At 38.3% G+C, this 22236-nt stretch overlaps 1 protein-coding gene across 1 annotated transcript; it reads right to left on the bottom strand.

The window, feature by feature from the left end:
* Positions 1 to 17773: 17773 nt before the first annotated feature.
* On the bottom strand, positions 17774 to 22002 carry LOC148035215 (triose phosphate/phosphate translocator, chloroplastic-like). The gene is made up of 12 exons (XM_087680174.1): positions 21422 to 22002; positions 20654 to 20728; positions 20495 to 20560; positions 20281 to 20359; positions 20072 to 20192; positions 19811 to 19906; positions 19577 to 19689; positions 19395 to 19472; positions 18423 to 18539; positions 18219 to 18318; positions 18012 to 18112; positions 17774 to 17912 (listed from the first exon to the last, which is right to left on the bottom strand). Exons 1-12 carry the CDS (start codon positions 21727 to 21729, stop codon positions 17877 to 17879), a joined length of 1290 nt encoding a protein of 429 aa, XP_087536300.1. The 5' UTR covers positions 21730 to 22002; the 3' UTR covers positions 17774 to 17876.
* Positions 22003 to 22236: the final 234 nt, after the last annotated feature.

Genomic DNA, 22236 nt, shown 5'->3' with positions numbered 1-22236 from the left:
TCAATTGGGCAAATGATAGAGAAGAATTTGCAAGTGTGATTCAATAAGCATGGTTGTTTTATCAAGGAGCTTGGAAATGGTTGTAAGTTGTTTGCTAAAGATAGAAGCCAAGGTCACTGTTCATTATGGGTGCTAGTATTCCATAGTTGAAATCAACTATGTTTGCACATGGACATGGTGTAGTTAGAGATCTTGAGATATGGCCTAAGAAGATTGGACATGTGAATGTTCAAAGGCTACAAACTATGCAAAGAAAGCAACTAGTTAGAGGCTTGCCAAACTTTATCTATTCAGATTTAGGTCAAGTTTGCAATGCATGTCACTTTGGCAAGTATTCTTGGTTTTTGTTTATGAAGCATGTTTGGAACAACTCTAGGCAACTACAATTGATTCGCTCAGATGTTTGGGGACCAGCCCATAATGCTACTCTTGGTGGATCTAGATATTATGTAACATTCATTGATGATTTCAATAGATATTCATATGTGTATATCTTGAAGCATAAAGATTAGGTGCTTACTATTTTTAAGGAGTATAAGTAGTAGGTTGAGAAAGAATTTGATTGCTCTATCTCTTGTGTAAGATCTAATTGGTGGTGAATATGTATCCAATGAATTTGATAGATTCTTAGCAAAGAATGGCATTCACATCATGAAGCTTACTTTTAGTTATACTCCACAATAGAATGGAGTAGCATAAAGAAAGATTACGGTTCTTATGGAGATTACTTGTGCAATGCTTATTGAAAAGGATATGCCATTGTATTATTGGGTTGAAGCTGTAATGACAACTATGTATGTGCTAAATCGTACTCATACTACAGGAATTCATGACATGACACCGTATCAAAAGTTGTATGGATAGATAGACATCAGCCATCTCAAAGTCTTTGGATGCATTGCATATGCACACAATCTAGACAAGAAGCAGAAAAAGTTAGATCCTAAGGGATAGAAGTGTGTACTTATTTGCTATGCTCTTTGATTTGTCTAGCAGGGAAAATGTAATTAGCAGAGATGTTATCTTTGATGAGTTGGCTTTGTGGTTTGGGTCATCTATTATTGTTCATCATTATCAACCTTAAGATCATGTATCTACTGCCACTATTCTACATTAGAGTGCTACTATGTTTGGACCTATAGGTGATGTATCTCCAAGTGTTTTGTGACTGTCAGGTTACGCAGTCATGTTTCACCATCCATTGATAGCACTATGCCAGCGGGGGGAGAAATGAAGCAGAAGGCAAAGGCAAAGATAAATATTTCGATGATGCTCCTAGGATGATGAATTCAAGATATGACTCAACTAACAACTTGGACAATGAATTTGGGATTCCATCTATTTACACACCTCGGGGTAGGCAGACTAGATATGTATCACCTCATGAGAGAGGAGGATCAAGTAGTCCACCTCAGTCGAGAAGGTCATAGAGGGTGAAATACCCAGTTGATAGATTCTCAACAAAGCATTGTGCATATATAAAAAAGGTCACGGAACACAGAAAGATTGCTACATTTAATGAATTTTTCATGGAGAAAAATTGGTGCAAAGCAATGGATGAGGAAATGAATGCACTGACTGAAAATCAGACTTGGGAATTGGTTGCATTGCCTAATGGTAAAGAAGTCAATTGGCTATAAATGGGTTTATAAAGTTAAGTGCAAGTTTGATGGTAGCTTTGAAAGGTACAAAGTGAGTTAGTGGAAAAAGGATATGCACAATAGTATGGCTTGGATTATGAAGAGGCATTTAGCCCCATTGCCAAAATGGCAACTATCACGATAGTGATTCAAATGGGTGCAACAAAGGGCTAGAAAGTTTACAACAAATGGATGTGACGAATGCATTTTTGAATGGACACTTGGCAGAAGACATGTTTATGGATCGGTCGCAAGGGTACATGTACCCTCAATATTTGAATTATGTTTATAAGCTTGATAAAGCATTATATGGGCTAAAATCAGCTCCAAGAGCCTACCATGCACGGATTAGTACTTACTTGCAGAGTCTTGGATTTGTAGTTGGAAAGGCTGATCACAATCTCTTTATGAAGAAGACAAATGCAGATCTTGTGGTATTAGTCATATATGTCGATGATCTAATCATTAATACAGGATGATGACACTGTGATACATAATGTTATGGCTATGCTAAAAATTGAATTTGATATGAAGTGTTTGGAAGAATTGAAGTTTTTTCTATGCATTAAGGTTGTGAATTCAACCAATGGACTTTGGTTGATGCAAATATAGTATGCAATTGAGATGTTGAAGAAATATGGTATGACATATTGCAAACCTTTGGATACTCCACTGGATCATTATACTAAGTTGGATGTGAAGACTAGAGCTGACATTTTAGACGTTTCTATGTTTAAGAAAATGGTAGTGAGTCTCATCTACCTTACCATTACAAGGCCCGATCTTAGCTACTCAATTGGACTTATCAGTCAATTCATACAAAAGCCTAGAAAACTCCATTTGGATGGAGTGAGATGAATTATGTGTTATGTCAAGGCTATAGTAAACTATGGACTCTTTTATGAGAATGATAAGACCTTGAAGCTCATGGGCTACATTGATGTAGATTGGGCAGGTTATCCATATGATAAACGGTCCACTAATGGATATGCATTCAGCCTTGGAAGTGGAATGATTAGCTAGAGTAGTAAGAAGCAACCGATAGTCACACTCTCTAGTACTGAGGCAGAGTATAGAGGTATCACATTAGCAGCTTGTGAGATTGCTTGGTTGCTAAAGTTGTTGAAAGATTTGGGTATGCAAGTAGATGCTCTAGTTACATTGTATTGTGAGAATATGAGTTTGTACTTTTAGCTACTAATCATGTGTACATGCAAAAAAAAAAACATATAGAGGTACACTATCACTTCATATGAGAGATGGTACTTGTAGGGAAGATAGCTCTCCTACATGTCAAAACCGAAGACCAAGTGGATGACATCTTTACCAAGTCACTAGTAAAGATAAGTTCAGTTGCTTTAGAGAGCTGCTTGGGGTATAGTGTCTTTCTTGAGCTTGAGGAGGAGTGTTGAGAATCATGCTCACTCTACTCTACCGACTCTCTAGTTATAGCTTAGCTGTATGCCATGTGAGGTCAATAAGTGAGTCGTTGACTCAAGACTTATGGTTAGTAGTTAGACCTAGTTTTTTGTACTATTGGAGAGTTAGACTAAGATTGATAGATTGATAATGAATAATGGGAGAATGAAGACACACAGACAGCACACTACTCCCAACTCTTCCTCCATCCCTTTGTCTTCTTATTTCTCCTGACTTTTAACATGTAGAACATGGTGATTGTAGTATAAAATATGGACTTTGCTGATATATCTATTCTAATGGCCATGGATACATGTACCACAAAAGCATGCCACAATTGTCTAAACTCATGGCAATTCTAGTAGAATCCCATGGGTACGGATAGCATGTAGAGAAGTGTGTTAGGGATTGTTTCACAATTCCATTTCACCTCTCTATTTACATTCCACGCAAGGTTTCCCAAAAAACATATAAACATTTTCTTTGCATTAAAGGATAGCAAGTTTTGACACCCTTAACGTGATGCCATCTAGCTTTAATTATCATGTATCAACATTCACTTGATCATAGCTCCATATCCATCATATTCCCCCATGCCATGGCCTGATGTTGAGAAGAAATGACTTATTTGAATACTTGTTAATCTTTCATACTTTGTTACAAAGTAAATTAGCCTATAAGTCGTGAATTGTGAAGCAACATCATAAGACACACCTAGTGCTCATTTATTGTTACTCTTACCTCAACCACTTGAAATGCAACATAAAATAATGTTGCATGAGCAATGTATCATAAACTTTATCATAAGAAATAAAGAAATGGGAAATTTTGATGAGTTCACCAGCCTTTTTTATGTAAGTGATGTGTAAGAATATGGCAACTTTTCCAATGCATAATTGGATCTCATTTTCTCTTCTTTCTTTGTTTTAAATGTAAAAAGCATGCCTTGAAGGTGTGCATGTTATGTGGTTGCCATATTCCCCACATATCTTGCAATTGCATGGACATTGAGACCAAATCTTTGGGAGTGCATGTGATTGAGTGCATCCTTCATGAAAGACATTCAAACACAATATTCATAGCACACATATACCTATCCTCCACTTGACAAACAAATAAATGCTTTAGTGACTCAAAAGAATGCAATTGAATTTTGCATCTAGATGGAGTGCTTTGAATATGCAAATGAAACACCAAATAAATATGGTAACTACAAGGTAATAGTTCCATGTACATGCAAGCTGCTAGTCATACTACATATATGCTAGCTAATAGCCATGCCAATACTAGCTAATGTATGCCAAATGTGCATCAATCATCTGTATGCTAGTTAATAATCATTGTATATACTAGTTAACACTCCACCACATGAATGCTAGTTAACAGGCTATTGTACGCTACTAAATAATACACTATGTAATTGTAGTATCTAACTAACTATGGTGACTACTAGATAGCATACAAGAGGCTCTGGTGACTACTAAGCTATGCATGACTGTTAACTAGCAAATAGTGTCCTAACAAACATGTGTGCTAGTCAATACTTATATGAATGCATGTTAGCTAGCACACATATGATTGTTGTTACTAATAACTAGCATACAATTGATTTTGGTCAATAGCATGTAAGAGACATTACTGATTCCTAACTAGTGCACAAGTCTCTTAACTAGTAGACACTATGCTAGCAAAAGGACACTATGGAACACTTATATGAATGCATGTTAACTAGCATACAATTGATTATGGTAACTACTAAATAGCATATAGGAGATTGGTGATTGCCAATAACTAGCACACATGACTGTTAACTAGAAAATAGTGTGCAAGCAAACACTTGTATGCTATTCAACACTTATATGAATACATGCTAACTAGTATATATACAATTGTGGTTACTAGTAACTAGCATAAATTTGATTATGGTGATATCTAACAACTAGCATACAAGGTTGTTAAGTAGGAGCCTAGTCATGACTACTAACTAGCATACATGACTATTAACTAGTAGATTGCTAGCTAGTATATAGGATTGAAATAGACTACTAGTTAATAATCTTTTATGTTAGTTGGAAGTGACCACAATCATCTGTATGCTCATTAGCAACCACCATAATCAATTGTATGCACGTTACCAATCACCACAATCATCTGTATGCTAATTAATACCTATATACTTCTTAACACTAACCTATATGTTAATTGGCAATAAATAAATGCTAGCTACTTTACACATGTACGCTAGTGAACACTAATTTGAATGCTATTAACACACATCTCACTTGTGCATGCATATCACTTAACAAAAATCCATATGCTAGCTAAAATGAAACTGCACACTAGTTAGCATCATATATATGCTAGTCCACACTAATATGAATGCTTTAGCATATGTGCTAGCTGGATAATAGTTGTATTCTAGTTAAGACTGACCTATATGCTAATCAACATTACCCTATAAACTACCTAGTCAAACACTTGTACATGCTAGTCATCAACACTACCTGCATGAATTGTCGCTAGGGAATACTAACTAATGTTGAGCAAGTAGTGACAAGATTGTGGGAGAGAAGGAAGGAGTCTCACTTGTAGCTTTCTTGCTTGCACAATGGGGGAATATACACACAGGTGGAGGCTGAAAATAGTTTTCCTCTTCTTAGTTGTGTAAGCCAAAAGAACTCTAGTACAAAGAAATAGAAGAACCCTATATATGGGTCTCAAACCAAACTCAACTAACTAAGGTGGCATACTAACTGAACCATAAACTAGAGTAGATAAGGATAGCTGTCATCTAGCTATTATTCATGGGTGGTGTACCAACCGCATCTGCAACTGACAAGTCGGTGACATAAATGCACAACGGTCACCCTAGCATATCACGAGTGGAGCTCGATATCTCAACACTCCCCCTCGAGCTCAATCCCAATTCCTGCACACCAAGCAGGTCTCTGAACTTGCACAGCTTCTCTGTGCCCAATGCCTTCATAAATATGTCAGCTACCTGATCTTCTGTGCTGACATAAACTAGATCAATAAGACCTAGTAAAACCCTCTCCCGCACATAGTGATAATGCACCTCAATGTGCTTTGTTCTAGTATGATAGACTGGGTTATTTGCCAAGTGTATACTACTCATGTTGTCACAATAAATGACAACTGGCCCATCTTTAGGCTGATGCATATCATAAAGTAGCTTATGCAACCAAGCTACCTCACACGCAGCCATTGCTGCACCCCTGTACTCAGCCTCTGTGCTCGACAAGGCAACTGTAGGATGTTTCTTGCTGCTCCAAGTGACTGCACCACTCCCAAAAGAGAACACATATCCACTGGTAGATCGTCTATCAGAAATACTACCAGCCCAATCAGCATCAGTGTATCCATGCAACTGTATCTGAACCCCAGTCTCATAAAATAGTCCATACTGCAATGTGGACTTCACATACCTAAGTATGCGTCTAGTCACATCCAAATGCGGTTTTCTTGGAGCCTGCATAAACTGACTTACCAATCCAACAACATAGCTCAAATTTGGCCTGGTAATAGTCATATAAATCAAACTTCCTACTATGCGTCTATACATAGTAGGGTCTTCTAGAAGCTCACCTGCATCTGCGCTCAGCTTCACATTCTGCTTCAAAGGAACTGAAATAGGCTTACAGCCTATCATCCCATATTTGGACAGCATCCAATCCATACAGCCTCTGCAAGAGCTGTATCCCACTTGGTGATCTAATCACCTCAATGCCCAAGAAATAACGCAGCTCTCCCAAATCCTTCATCTCAAACTTCTGCTTCAATAGCATTTTCACATGAAGGATATCTTCATCACTATCACATGTGATAATCAAATCATCAACATAAATGACAAGCATCATAATACCTTTCTATGCTTTTCTCACTTAAAGTGAGAAATCTGCCTTGGAAATTTGAAAGCCAATAGTGACAAGATACTGTCCTATCTTGTCAGACCATGCTCTAGGTGCTTGCTTCAGGCCATACAAGGCTTTCTTCAACCTGCAAACAAACTCACGATGAACAGCATGCACATAACCTAGTGGCTGCTCCATATATACCTCTTCTTGCAAATCACCATGCAAGAAGGCATTCTTTACATCCATCTGATGTAAAGACCATCCCTTTGATGCAGCCATAGCAATGACTGCTCTTACGGTTGCCATCCTTGCAACCGGACTGAATGTTTCTTCATAATCAATGCCATATGTTTGTGCATACCCCTTGACTACTAATCTTGCCTTGTATCTATTCACAGAACCATCTGCATTGTGTTTCACCTTATAAACCCACTTACAACCAATTGCATTCTTATCTTTAGGCAAAGGTACCAATTCCCATGTATCATTTTCTTCCAAGGCATCCATTTCTTCATCCATGGCTTTCTTCCATTTTTCTTTTCCCATGGCTTGCTCAAAAGAAGTGGGTTCTGGTTCCTGTATCACTTTTACCATATATGCATAGTGAATGGCTGTAAATCCATCATATTTCAACCTATCCACAGGATATCTAGCTCTGGTAGACCTGCGCAAAGTAGGTTTACTCTCAGGTGCTCTCAAAACATCCCTGTTCTTCCTTACTCCAGGTGTAACAATAGAAGGAATACCCAACTCATCATCAATGCTCTGTTCTGAGCCACTGGATTCACCATCCACATAAGAGTGACTTGCATTCACATCAAACATGGGCTGATCTACCTTCTCTTTTCCTTTTCGTGATACCTGCATACCACTATCTGCATTGCTTTGAGAAGATTCTCCCGATCTCAATCTGCCTGTCCATGGCGAAGAATGTGAACCACTGCTAGAGGACGCTCCTGGTCCACTAATATCTTGTGACTGCTGCTGTGAATTCTGTGCAGCATTACCATTTTGTGCATCTACATTATCAATCACATTTACTGGTTTATACCAGCTACTCATCTCATCAAAAACAACATCTCCGCTCACTATAAACTTACGAGTAGAAGGGTTATAGCATCTATACCCTTTTTGCTGCAGAGAATAGCCAATAAAGATGCACTTCTCAGCTTTTGGATCCAACTTGGATCTCAACTCATCTGGCACATGAACATAGGCAATGCAACAAAAAATTTTCAAATGAGAAATATCTGGTTTCCTACCAGTATACCTCTTCTCTGGAGTCATGCCATGTATTGCTACAATGGGAGTCCTGTTCATTATGTAGACTGCTGTAGCAACTACCTCACCCCAGTAAAAATCTGGCAAGTCTTTTTCATTGAGCGTGGCATGAGATACCTCTCCAATATGCCTGTTTTTTCTTTCTGCAATTCCATTTTGCTGTGGGATATGACTACATGAATATTGCTGCTTTATGCCATGCTCCTGCAAGAACCTTGTAAACTCATTTGAGAGGTACTCTCCCCCTCCATCTGACCTTAGGCATTTTATTTGCAGGCCTGTTTCTTTTTCAACCATAGCTTTAAGAGTTTTGAAATGCCCAAAAACTTCACTTTTCTTTTTTATAAAATACACCCAAACTTTTCTGCTATAGTCATCAATAAAAGTGACAAAATAATGATAGCCTCCAATAGATGCAGCTTTAGTAGTCCACACATTAGAGTGGATTAGTTCCAATGGCTTCTTACTCTCTTGAACATGTCTAGGAAATGGTTTCCTTGCCTGTTTTCCAAATTGACAGGCTTCACATACCTTATGCATTTCTGCAACCTTGAATTTAGGCAATCCTACAACAATATTTTGGGCTTGCATTGATTTAAGTCGCTGTACATTAACATGACCAATGTGTTTATGCCAGATATCAATATCTGCAACTACACTGGTCCCATGTGCAAACATTGCTGCACTCAATTCAGGCATGTCTGCATCCAACGTAAACATTCTGCCCTTCTTATTTCCTTTTGCTATCAAGCGACCTTTATTTTTCATATCCTCAACAAAGCATCCATGAGAATTAAATCTGACCTGCAAGCCCTGCTCAACCATTTGACCAACAGAAACCAGGTTCTTGGTGATATTCGAGACATGAAATACATCCGATAGGTATTTCTTTTTCCCATCCTGCATAGACAAAGGAATTTTTCCAATCTGCACAATAGGATGTGCAGTATCATCACCAGTCTCCACAAATCCTGGTTTTTTCATTTTCCTTGCATCTGCATCCATTCTGCATGACCTGTCATGTGGTTTGATGCACCTGAGTCAACATACCACACATCATTGCTTTCTTCTACACTTGTCACAGAATTTGCCATGTGCTGCACCATAAACAAATGCTCATTTTTGTCATCAGCCTGTCTACTAGAAGATGCATAATTCCCTTGTTGCAATTTTCCATTCATGATGTCATTCTGCTTTTTATAGCAGTCTTAGCCATATGATCCATTTTACCACAATAATAGCATTCAACATTGCTGTTTACATTTTGGCCTCTTTGCCATCCACCACGACCTCTTTGGCTCCCCCTGCCTCTAGAGTTACCACGTCCTCCTCCATAGGACTGGTTTTCTCGAGTTTGTTGCAATTCTGATTTCTACCACGGCCTCCAGATCGGCCTCCTCTACCTCTACCTCTTCCAGCATTTGAGTAGAAGACAACTTCTTTTGAAGTTCCTCCTGAAGAAGATGCACCACCATTTCTCTGCTCCTCAGAAATTAGAAGAGCAATCAACTCCTCAAAATCAAGAAATCTTTCACGGATGGAAATCGATGTATAATCCTTTCCTAGACCATTCAAGGTCACAGAAACTAAATCATCATCTTCCACTGGCAACCCAATGGAAGCAAGTGCATCTGCAATCTTCTTCACCTTCATGTGGTAGTCATTGATGCTTATACTTTCTCTTTGCACATTTTGCAACTCTTGCTTGAGCTGCATTTTCCTGGCCTGTGTATTTGTGCTATACATTTTTGACAAAGTATCCCATGCCTCTTTTGGCGTACGTGCATCTTGAATATGCACAATCATAGAGTCTAAAATGCAGATAGATAGCTAGTACATAACTTTCTTGGCTCTCTCATGCCATGCTTTAAATGCCTACATTTGCTGTTGATTGGGAACATCAGGAAGAACTGGTTCTTCTTCATTTCCTGCAACGAATTCCCAATATCCTTTTCCCATAAGGAAATTCGTCATTCTAAACTTCCATGCTTGGAAGTTGTTCTTGTCAAGCTTTTCAGTGACAATCTGTGAAAGAGAATCAGACACCATTACAGAACACTACAAAAAATTCTGTCACTGCAAAGAACACAGCTTCAGCCTCACAAGGGCAAATCTGCAAAATTGATGAAAGTGGTATTTGACCACACAGTCACTTCCTAGTGACGATTTTGCATCAACAGGCAACAAGGATGATTCTGTAACTCCCAATGTCTCTGCGCACAGGCATACGATGCAATTTCTACAGTAACTTTTCACCGACCTATAGAACAGTGGTCGCACAGCATAAAACAGGGTTTCCTGAGTGCGTGTAGAAAACTTCCACCCCCAAAACAGGCCCCGAAATGGCCTCAAATAAAAAAAACAGAGCAACCAAGGGCTAAAGCCCTTACCCGCAGCATATATTGCTCTCTTGCTACACCGCGAAGGGCGTCTCAATCTGAGACAATGCACTCTTGCACTTTCCGGCTGTGCTACCTGTAGAGACTTGCTCCTAAAACAGAAAAATGAAAGCAACACTGGTTCTCTTACCAGAACACCGTGAACTTGGTTTGCTTTCTTGAGCTCCTTACCACGAACAAGGCTCTGATACCATGACAAGATTGTGGGAGAGAAGGAAGGAGTCTCACTTGTAGCTTTCTTGCTTGCACAATGGGGGAATACACACACAGGTGGAGGCTGAAAACAATTTTCCTCTTCTTAGTTGTGTAAGCCAAAAGAACTCTAGTACAAAGAAATAGAAGAACCCTATATATGGGTCTAAAACCAAACTCAACTAACTAAGGTGGCATACTAACTGAACCACAAACTAGAGTAGATAAGGATAGCTGTCATCTAGCTATTATTCATGGGCGGTGTACCAACCGCATCTGCAACTGACAAGTCGGTGACATAAATGCACAACGGTTACCTTGGCATATCACAAGTGGAGCTCGATATCTCAACAAGTAGCATGAAAGGTATCGGAGGAATATGCAAACAATGCTAAGTATACTAAAATATACCTTGAATCTAGGAGAACCAAGGATAATTAATACACATGAGGTTCATCAAGTAGATGGGCTAGATATATGAGGTAAGTAATCTTTTTCTACATACGCCCTCACTATTAGGAGAAACACATGACTCTTTCTTCCAGATTATGTAAATCAATCTTTTAACTTATTCAATTATGGTAATGCTCCATGGTTGCTTCTGATATCCTACCAATGAGAATAAGTCATTTCCATTATCTTTATTGTCTCAAACATGGGGCCTTGTTTTTTATGAGAATTGCTTCAGTGGAGTTTACCAACATGATCAATGCACTATTCTTTAGGAACAACTCTTACATGTTTGTTGCTACTTCACAGTGGCCAATGTATTGCACACATTAACCATACTTAGTGACACTCTCATTTCATGCTCCTCTCTAGAGGAATGATATCGTAACTCTACCATTGTAAGATGTAGAAATTGATCACATATTTCACACCTTAGTTCCCTTCCCATGCCTTCAGTATTATTAATGAAGAACTATACTATGTCAAGTATGATTTGTTGCCTTTTGGATTCATCAGTCTCCTCCAAATGAGCCTGGTCCATGGTAGACTTGAGTTTTTCATAATACTGTCGTTTTTCTTCAACCTCATATTGCTTGATGGAGGCACATGTATCTCTAAAATCCATTGACGTAAGGCGATTGAAGGCAAAGAACATAAAATAATGGATTTCCCTATCTCTAGAACCCATTGATGGTAGGTGATAGAAGTTGAAGTGCATGATCTGTTGGATTTTCTTGTCCTTGAAATCCATGGATAGTAAGTAATTAAAGTGAAATGCCATGATCTAAAGACATATCTTGACATTGAAATAAATATATATACATATATATACATATATACATATATACATATATACATATATCTATATATATATATATATATATATATATATATATATATATATATATATATGTATATATGTATATATGTATATATGTATATGTATATATGTATATATGTATATATGTATATATGTATATATGTATATGTATATATGTATATATGTATATGTATATATGTATATATGTATATATGTACATATATACATATATACATATATACATATACATATATACATATATACATATATACATGTACATATATACATATACATATATATATATACATATATACATATACATATATATATATATATATATATATATATATATATATATATATATATATATATATATATATATATATATATATATATATATATATATAGGTGGCCAAATGAAAAAAATACTATTACCATTTGCTACAAAGCAATATTTGGTAAATATTAACATGCTTACATCCCCAAGGGATTTTGGGGGTTGACTATAATAGTTTCAACATGTTTGTCTTGGATTTCTAGTGGCACAAAGTGGTGATGGAAGACCCAAGTGCAACTATTTGAAGGAACCTTCGAGACTTGTGGAGATGGACTCTACAAAATTCTAGACGAACCTATGTGACACCTTTGTGACTCCTAAATATTTTGAATAGGTTCATAGAGTTTATTACTTTTCACTTTTTTTAACCTACATTCACTTTGGGAAACTTTCTTATATGAATTAGTCTATGTACACATTATTTTTAATCCTAATCCATTGGATGAGCATGGTGGCTCTAAGTAACACAAGTTGCTCCATCCTCTTAAAGGGTGTATGAAGAGCATAACCTTTTGGAAGCCAATAACAATTCTACTTGAAGGTTGTTTGGCAAGGATAAAGATGTGGAGGCTCCCAAAAAAATCAAGCGCAGTAGAACAATAATGAGCAAATGCTTGTTTGTATAAATGAGGACGAGCAACTCAATGAGGATAAGTTGGTGCTTTTTTTAAGAGGAGAGATACGTATAGATCTAGATATTTTTAATGATTTGCACCAAAATAAAGTGGAAGACATTATTTTAAATAATCTACATATTTGAATATTATGAGTTTAACTATATTAGACAATTCTATGAACCTCAAATTTTTATAATGATATGTCTTAATCAACAAGCAATGAGAGGTGAGGTGATTGGAAGTGCAAGAAATGGAGAAGAAGAGAGAAAGAGAGGGAGAGATGAAGAGGAAGAGGTTGGGAGAAAGGGAGAACACTACATTATTGATTTGTTTGTTCATCAACACACGTAGCTGGTACACTTGTTAACATGGCATGGTGCTACATAGATGAGGAGATACATTGCAAGGCAATCACACCTCACAAGCTCAATATCGCAAAGAACCCTCCCTACATGTTATACATAATTATTGAACAGACAAGTCAATTGGTCTTAAATGACGAAAAAGAAAAATCATCACTAGATTGCATGAGCTTGCTTTGTAGGTATGGCACTATAGAATCATCGAGAAATGAAGAAACCAAGACTCAACCCATAAAAACTATACCATACAGAGATTGCATGTCGAGTTCCCATAACCTTTTGCTACTGATTAGTTTTCTAGTGCTTATATATCCATGTGTATCTATAGACACCTAGCCCATCTTTGCTTGAAGGCATGTGATTCCTATCACGATGGGTTAGACTGGCTTTGGTGGCTTGATAAGGGGCAATGGAAGAAGATTAGGGATGAGATAATGGAAAACCTTAACAAGTGGAAGCAACAAAAGGAGACAACATGTGCTCGTGATACAATTGGCTTGTTCATCACATCTTGGGAGTTGTGGCTAGGTCTCCTTCAAGATAGACTTTCTAAGTTTTTATGCTTTAGATTACTTACTTTCTAGGTTTGGATTCAATATGTCATTTAAATATTCTATATATTTCATCTAATATTCAATATTGTGTGTTTATTTTTTTGTAGCATGGCTTTACTAGTCATTTGACACCAAGCTAAAGAAAGAGTGTGTGAGATGCCATGAGATTATGCGGCATGTGGGACAACCTATTTTCATGGGAAGGAGAGGTAGCTGATTATTATACACTTACAACTTTGCATTTTATATTTCATTCTAGAGTTCTTATGATCAATATATGTGCCTTGTTGTAACATTGGTCTACTAAGGGATTGTGTGAGGATGAGATTTTTGATAAGAGATATCATCATTCTCTATTATTTAGATATTTGGTTCTAGCATTAGGAGTTATAAATTTCTGAAGACATCTTCTTGTGTCTTTTGGTACTTGTGTTATTTGGATTTATACCTTCATTTCTTGTTATATTATGAGTACAACATTCTATTGTCGTCATGTGTTCAAATACTTTCTAATGCATTTCTTATATTATGCATGTAAGTGTTATATCATGTTGTTCATCCTTGAGGTTTTATACAAGTTTTGACGTTAATCCATGTCGAATAGGATGTGTCTATATTGTGAAATGACTATTTTCAACTATATATGTGTACATGCTTAAAGTATATTCAAGGAACCTTGTATAACATGCTAATTAAGGAAGCTATTTTTATATGTTCACACAATGTGGTAGCATGCTATAATTGAATTGAAGAATACCTTGGATGTGTCAATGGAAAGTAGGTGGAAATTAAAGAATACATCGGATGTATCAATGGAAAGTAGGTGACTGTTTCCTCCCCAATGTATACATTCCAAATAGTGAGTTAGACCAAAGAATGCCTTACGCGTGGGACAAATTTCATAGGAGAAAGGGCATATATTTTACTCAAACATGGCATGCTTAGTGGCCCATTGAGAATAATAGTATTTGAGAGTGAGGTCATGGCTTCCATAGCCAATGCAGAAAGTTATTTTTTACCTACAAACATATTTTCTTTATCAAGTAGCAATAGCCACATTTTTGTGTTATGGGGGCCAGCATAAATATGGCATAAGACTAAGGCTGATCATTTCATGCCTATAGGTAGATCTTAAGGAGCCAATGTGGAATGAAAACATCCACATATAAACCTTGCTCCTACTTCTTAAGACACTTTGGAGTTTCCAAAGTCTTATTGAGGGATTTAGCCTCCTCTTTTGAAAAATCAAGAGGAACCAAGGCTTTTCAATTAGTACCATCTAGTGCAATAGGAATATCAAAATCCAAATCCTTTTTAGGTCTTGGGTTCTCTTCTTGGAAAGGAATACTAGCATGCAACCTAAGTTTTGCAATAGCTCACACAAGGTTGGAGAGTGAAATATGATAAATCTTTTGCCAACATGTTGAAACTTATTATACTAGTTAACAAGTTTGTTGATTTGGGCTTGTCATTAATGCTTGTTTGTCAAGCTCAATCAAGGCATGATGAAAATCTTTTGAACTAATGCAAGCCAAAAGGCCTTGCATAAAGATAGAAGGTGAGGGAAGCAACTCATGGCCAACAATTTAGGGTATCGACCTTGTAGAGCAGCATATATTAATCATAGATAAGTGACAAGATTAATCATAGATAAGCAACAAAATTTTATAATCAATCAATTAACCTATATAGAGGTTAGCTATTGTGGAGAAGGATAACATTTGTTACATGCAAGATTGAACATGGCAGACTATGAATAAAGACTAAATAACTAATTCTCCGTTGGATGTCTCAAGGGCAATGTTTGGTTGCAATCCTAGCCACACTCCAATGAAACAACTTCACCTTGTTCATGTCCACTATCTACTTAGACAAAGCATCTTCATAGGTTGAGAAATGCAAGAAGAAAGAAGAGAATAGTTGATGAAATATTGGGCTTAGAGCCAACAAAATCTTAAATAGGGATGTAGCCAAAAGGCACAGCGTATCGAGAGAGGGGTATTTTAGTTGCTTGTGAATAGATACAAGCATGTGGAATGGATATTAGACTAACCCAAGGATAGCTATTAGAATAAAAGCACCCATAATGAAAGCATAAGGGAACCACAAGTCTATTATTATTTGGGATCAATATTAATGTTTTAGTGATACTTGTAGAGTTGCTATTTTAATGATTGTTTTGACATGCATGAACACATGCACACACGCGCACGAGAGCTTTAGGAACCCCCTAAGAAGAGGGCCTCAATAGTAATGTAGCCTTTAGGCTAGCTTGGTGTTTTTAGCTCATGATATGTGGTGTAGGTCCTATACACCGATGGGTGTTAGTAAAGCGCATGCGCACACGCGCGCGCGCGCACACACACACACGCACACGCACACGCACACATCTACCTCTTGTTATTGTAGTGGCTTGGCTACATTGTGCAACATTTGGAAGAGTGCATGTGTAGCACTACTAGTGATTTGTTATTTCAAAGAAAAACCAATCTAAGTGCATATACATGTCAAAATTGAACATTCTTAGAAGAGTATGTTCAAAGGCAAGTTACTTTGGATCAAGAATGTTATAATAGCCCTTTGGTATGAAGGGAGAAACAAGGCAAGTTGTAACTAAACATCCCCCTGGTTTGTTATGACTTCTCATTTTTTGTAACTTTATCATTCTAGTTTGCTCAAATTAAGTAGTGTTGCATCTTATTCTATGATTAAAAGAGGTAGGCTTGTGTAATTCTTAAACATATAGGTAGCAATGTCATACATTATTTTGTAAGATTCCTTGAGCCAAAATTTGAAAGACATAGGTAGCGATGTCATACATTATTTTGTAGTATTCCTTGAGCCAAAATTTGAATGGTTTTTGAATTTACAAGTCTAAGAAATTCGCACTTATAAACTTTACAAGTAGAAATTAGTGCGCAAAACCCGATTCTTCATGTTTGCATCATTTCGCTCTGGGGTAGACTGGCCAATCTTATATGGAAGGCTGACTTTTATGTAACTAAGATGGGAACAAAGAATGAGGAATTGCAAAAGTAACTTTAAATTTTGGATGTAAACTTGTTATGGATTAAGCTTGAAGTTGACAAATAACAATTTAGAAATGTTATGGATCATGCAAAATCTCATAGGCCAATATTAAGTAAGGTGTAGTAGGCTAGTACCAAGGCATTAGATCTCTAGAATATCATGGAAAGAAACCTAGACACATCAACCCCTTTCCATGCGTAGTACTTGAACTTCTACACCTTTCTTGGCATGGGTACCCTGATGCGATGTACAGGGAGAATGATCAAAGCTAATGGAAGACCTTAGCTGTGTTCTCTATCCTTTAAGCTCCATTATACATGTTCACTAGGACTCTGGACATGATACATATTAGCCATCTTATCATATCTTTTGGTAACGTAGTATCTACAGACAGCAATCAGCCAAGAAATACTGGTGTGCAGAATAACTAAGCCTACAATTGCCTTATTAGCAGTTAATTAATTAACTACTCTTACATGCAGAGACATAACTCAAGAGGCACATCTCTACCCGGGAAACTTGATGGAATTGAAAAGCAATCAAATACTTAATCAATGGTATTGCCTCCTCAGAGCAATGTGTCTCTCTCTTCTGTAATTCACTGTAAAGAAAACTGCTGAGGCAAACGGTAAGTAATGGTCCCAAAATCTTTCAGCTTGAGCTTGAGCTTTTGCAAAATCTTTCAGTAGTGGTCCCAAAATCTTTCAGCTTGAGCTTTTGCAAATTAGAGGATGCTAATTGGAACAAGAGATTGTGACATTCCTTTAGTACAGAAAGAATGAACAATATTTGCCGAGTGAATCAATGAATTCAGAGATCAGCAAGCTTGACCATAGCAATACATAGTATGGTACATGATAGACAAGGGCCAGCTTCTAGAGTGGGCAACTTACATAAGCTCTAGCCTGCGGTTTTCGCTTCGTCAAGTGGAGGATTCTGCAAAAATGTTGTCACTAGCAAAGTCAGGAATCATCTCCAGCACTCATATCATATACATGGACATGATCTAGGAAGTATCTGTAACACAAACTCAACCTTCTTGGCCTCTTCCATTTGTGCTTTGATGAATGAGTACACTGCTACACCAAAAATGGCAATGACAGTGCCGATCCCTGTTTGGGTCGAGATTTTGTTGCCTGGCCGTAAAAGCACAAGAATACAGTACAACAAAACACATCAATACAAGAGCAGGATACAAAGCTTGCCTTGCAGCATCAGAGAGGGAAGAACACCAGCCCATACCAAAAACAACAATGGAGAACCCGATCACGAAGACTCGCTTGAGAACATTCCCAACAGCATGTGTTAGAGGTGCAACTCTTTCTAATGTGTTAGTGGCCAACTGCAGTTAACCTGGTGTCAGTATGTTTATGGCACCACGAGAAAATGCCTAAGTTGGAGCTTCAAAAGAAAAGTTCAGAAACAACATGCAAAGAGGTGCATCACCTGATTATATAGATGATAGAACATGCCAACCCAAAATAGGTCAGATAAGAATCTTGTCATCCCAACCTTGGCAATTGCATCAGCAAACCCGGATTGCAGGAGTATTGGACCTTCTAGCTGTTGGTCACATCAAACAGCAGGCCACCACCGATATGTTAGAAACTCATCTATCTCTAGACTATAGAGGACTAATTAAGGTGACCAGATTCTTCTGCCTTGCATTGATGAATTGCAGATCAACTCAAAGGCAGTGCTTATTTTATGGGCATAGACTTATGCCAAGGATACCATCAAGTTACAATCAAGGCAGAAGGTGTGCCTAGGATAACTATTTACACACTTACATGTAGTTGCGAAAGTGTACTGGAAAATTTCTGTGGGAGCCAAGTTTCGTGTCACTAGATTGTATACCATAGATACTGAGTCTATGGAAGTGCAGATGGTGTGTCTTCTGAAAATATAGCTTCAATCGTTATGCAAACACATCCTCTATGCTAAAAAGCTAGATGTGCATTGTTTGGAATACAGATTACATGTTTGGGTCACATAGCTTTTGAGGACAGGCATGATCCATCGCAACAAGGCTGATGCATTTTTAAAATGGCCAGCACTCACCAAGAGTCTCATGTAGTTTGGGGGTTAGAAGAGAGTTTATTTATAGGTATGCTGTGTATGGTCATACTCCCTTCCCCTAATCAGGCAATGAATCAGCTTAAATGGAAGACATAAACCTTCATACAGATAAAGAAGCTTCAATAAGCTTGAGAGTGGCAAATGCTATGGCTTTTGTACTTGAGATAGTGGATGATTAAAGCTTAGATTTGCAAACAATATGGCTTTTGTAGTCAAGATAGTGGAAGCAAATCTGATTTTAAACGAGTCCCTCGGGGTAAGTGAAAATGTGCATTGGAAAAATACCAGCTACCTTTGCTGAAACCAAGTAGCTTGTTTTAAGAAGAGGAGCCTTCTTACCACAAGAGCTGGTGGGATACAAAACACCAATGCAATGATGGAGATGTAAGCATAGACATTTGTGCTGTCCATCCCAGTCTGCAGCCAAAAAGAATCTCAAAAACATCAATTTCTTGGTTAGAAAGATACTTTAAAGGCTGAGAGAGAGCACTCTGGAACAGTGACCAACTCCTGCATCATACCATGGCCTTCTTTGAATATATACTGCGATATGTAAAGGCAATGTTTGATGTCATTGCGCTCAAGAATCCCAACCAATTGAAGGACAGCTCAGTCAAGGATGCCATTGAAACACCTGTCGAAAGTGTAACATGTCAGCTGTTTCATCAACTGTACATATCTAGCAATATATGCAATGTTGCACCTGCATCAAAGAGCATGTGCAGAATATTAAGATCTCAAAAAGCATGGCATACCGATGACAACAGGAGCAAGAGAGAGCCACAGCGTTAGAGGAATCTGCTGTCCAAGGATAAACTGTGAAGCAGCAGCATTGAAGAAGGGCTCCAGTGCTGTTAAAGATAGAGACCAATTGTGGAGTCATTCAGTTGCAAATACAATGTAAGACTGCATTCTCAACATGGTAAAAGGCATTCCAATAAAATGACCAGGGGACTAACATAAATCCAAGAATTTCAGTACTCAAAAGTATTCACAGAATGATGGGATGGACATGCCTTTGACAGTGTGAGTGAAAGACACAGCCACAGCTGCAAATGAAACATTGGTCATCACATGGCCCAATGCATGGCAGAAGGCAACTGGAGTGAGGATATTAAGAAGCTCCTTGTTGATTGGCTGCACACATAAGTAAAGCCGGGTTCAGTTATCTGAGCTCTTCAGATCAGTGCAGTAGGGCAATGCAGACCTGCGTCCTGATACATACAGCACGTTTTGGCAGCCCAATTGTCCAGCAGACACAACAGTAAAGGACCCCCACAAGCAAGTGGATGACAGAGACAAAACTGCACATGGCCCGGAAGGATTTATTAGACAAAAAATGCCAAAAGATTTAATGATGGTATTGCTTGCACAACGTCACATATACTCTTATAAGAATGAATGGCAGGTCTAGTCATGAATAGAAGTATCATACTTACTAGGGGTAAGGGAAATAGTTGTAGATCTTCTTGTTCAAGATGTTGAAGATGACATTCAAAAAGTACCTAGGGGCACATAATGGAATAAAACAACAGTAAAACATCTGTACATGATAATGTATAATTGGTCCTGCTGGTGCTCAGCTTGCACACACTTACCACATGAAAAAGAAGAATCCAGTCACGAGGGCGGGGTACTTTGTCAAAAATCCTTCTGAAGAGCTGGGAATGGCACTGCAAAAGCCAACAAAAGATCAGAAAGCAGAAATTATCCAAGATAATAATCAGAACCTTCAAAGGAAGATTGTGATAAGTGGGACTTCACTGAATTGAACTAGGTCAAATGTTCACAGCCAACTCAGAGACCTGTGGCATGTTGCTGATGACAGTTCATGATAAGTATTTAATCATATCAAACAAGGAGTTGCCCTCCTGCTAGAAATACCGAGCCTGGGCCCAGCTGAAAGCATGGATAGCTAACCATAACTGCCATCCTGGAACAAGTAAAGAGGGGCCCAGGCTGACAATGCCATGCAAAAACACGGCCAAATAGCCATGGCTTCAAGGACATGTTCTACTTTGATAATCGTCATTCATACTCATATTGAATGTTCTACTTTTGATAATCATCATGTATACTCATGTTGATCAATTCTCTGTCTTACAGTCTTCTGGTGATTGATCGAATCACTAGACTCGAAAGTCATACTACATACAAGCACAACAAAAGCATTGGAACGGACCATGATTTGAGCGATAACCTGCTACCTCAAACGATCAAGGAAGGAGCCAAAGCAAGACCTTTAGCAGACCATTACTTTGACTGATGGTAGATTGGTTGTCAAGAAAAGAGCCAAAACAAAAACTGCAGTAGAGCAACACTTTGAGCCAACCAAGAAAAGAATGAAGAACATATTAAGGACTCACTTTGCAGGAGCTTCAGAACTTCCTCCAGCATCCGCTGCTGCCATGCACACCGGAGAGAGCTGCCGCGGTCGGCATGGTTTCGACAGAGCAACCAGTCCGGTGTGAGCAATTAACGCCTTGCCATAGAATGCAGATTGGTGCGCAATTGGCCTCTTCCTCTCCACATTGGGCCCAAGGCATGCTCTCACACAATCCACGGAGTGCTTTCTGAGAGAAAACAAAGACCCCCCCTGCCCTCTTCCAGCCACAAACCTGTGCGCTTGCTCTGAGCCTGAGGAGGAAGCTTGCAGAGAAGCAACACAGGCCATGGTCACAGCTTTGATGATGCCCCAAAATTGGGACTCAAATATCAATGGTGCACAAATGAAATTTGATCAGAATGGAAGGAGCAGAGAGTCTCGGGTTTTCTCTCCCTCTCTGGGGGATTATTAGGATGCCATAGCCATAGCTGCTGCCATAAATGAGACACAGCTATAGGCCCAGCCACAAACAAGGGAGTGATGATAGAAAGGAAGGGGAAGAGACAAGGAATGAGTGAAGCATGCAGCTCCTTATCTACATAAGAAAACCTTTTTCAGCTCAGCTGTGATCTGGGCAAGCCAAGTGTACAAGGGAAGGGAGGCCTCTTCTACTGGCTAGTTAGTTACACTCAAGTGGGCCTTTAAAACTAGAGAAGCATGAGTCACCCATATCTTGGAGTTTTCCTGCGAGTTTTTACACAAGGAAATTTTGACATTTTCCCATGTGGCAATGAGGGATGCAGCGCATACCTAGCTATAGGTTTGGTTAGCAGCCCCAACCCATAATGTTGTTGT

Source organism: Lygodium microphyllum, chromosome 6 (genome assembly GCF_053477565.2).
Source record: "Lygodium microphyllum isolate KBCC chromosome 6, Lygodium_microphyllum_v1.1.10, whole genome shotgun sequence".
NCBI lineage: Eukaryota > Viridiplantae > Streptophyta > Polypodiopsida > Schizaeales > Lygodiaceae > Lygodium > Lygodium microphyllum.
Note: the sequence above shows the minus strand (reverse complement) of the source record. Positions and strands in the feature narration are given on the sequence as shown.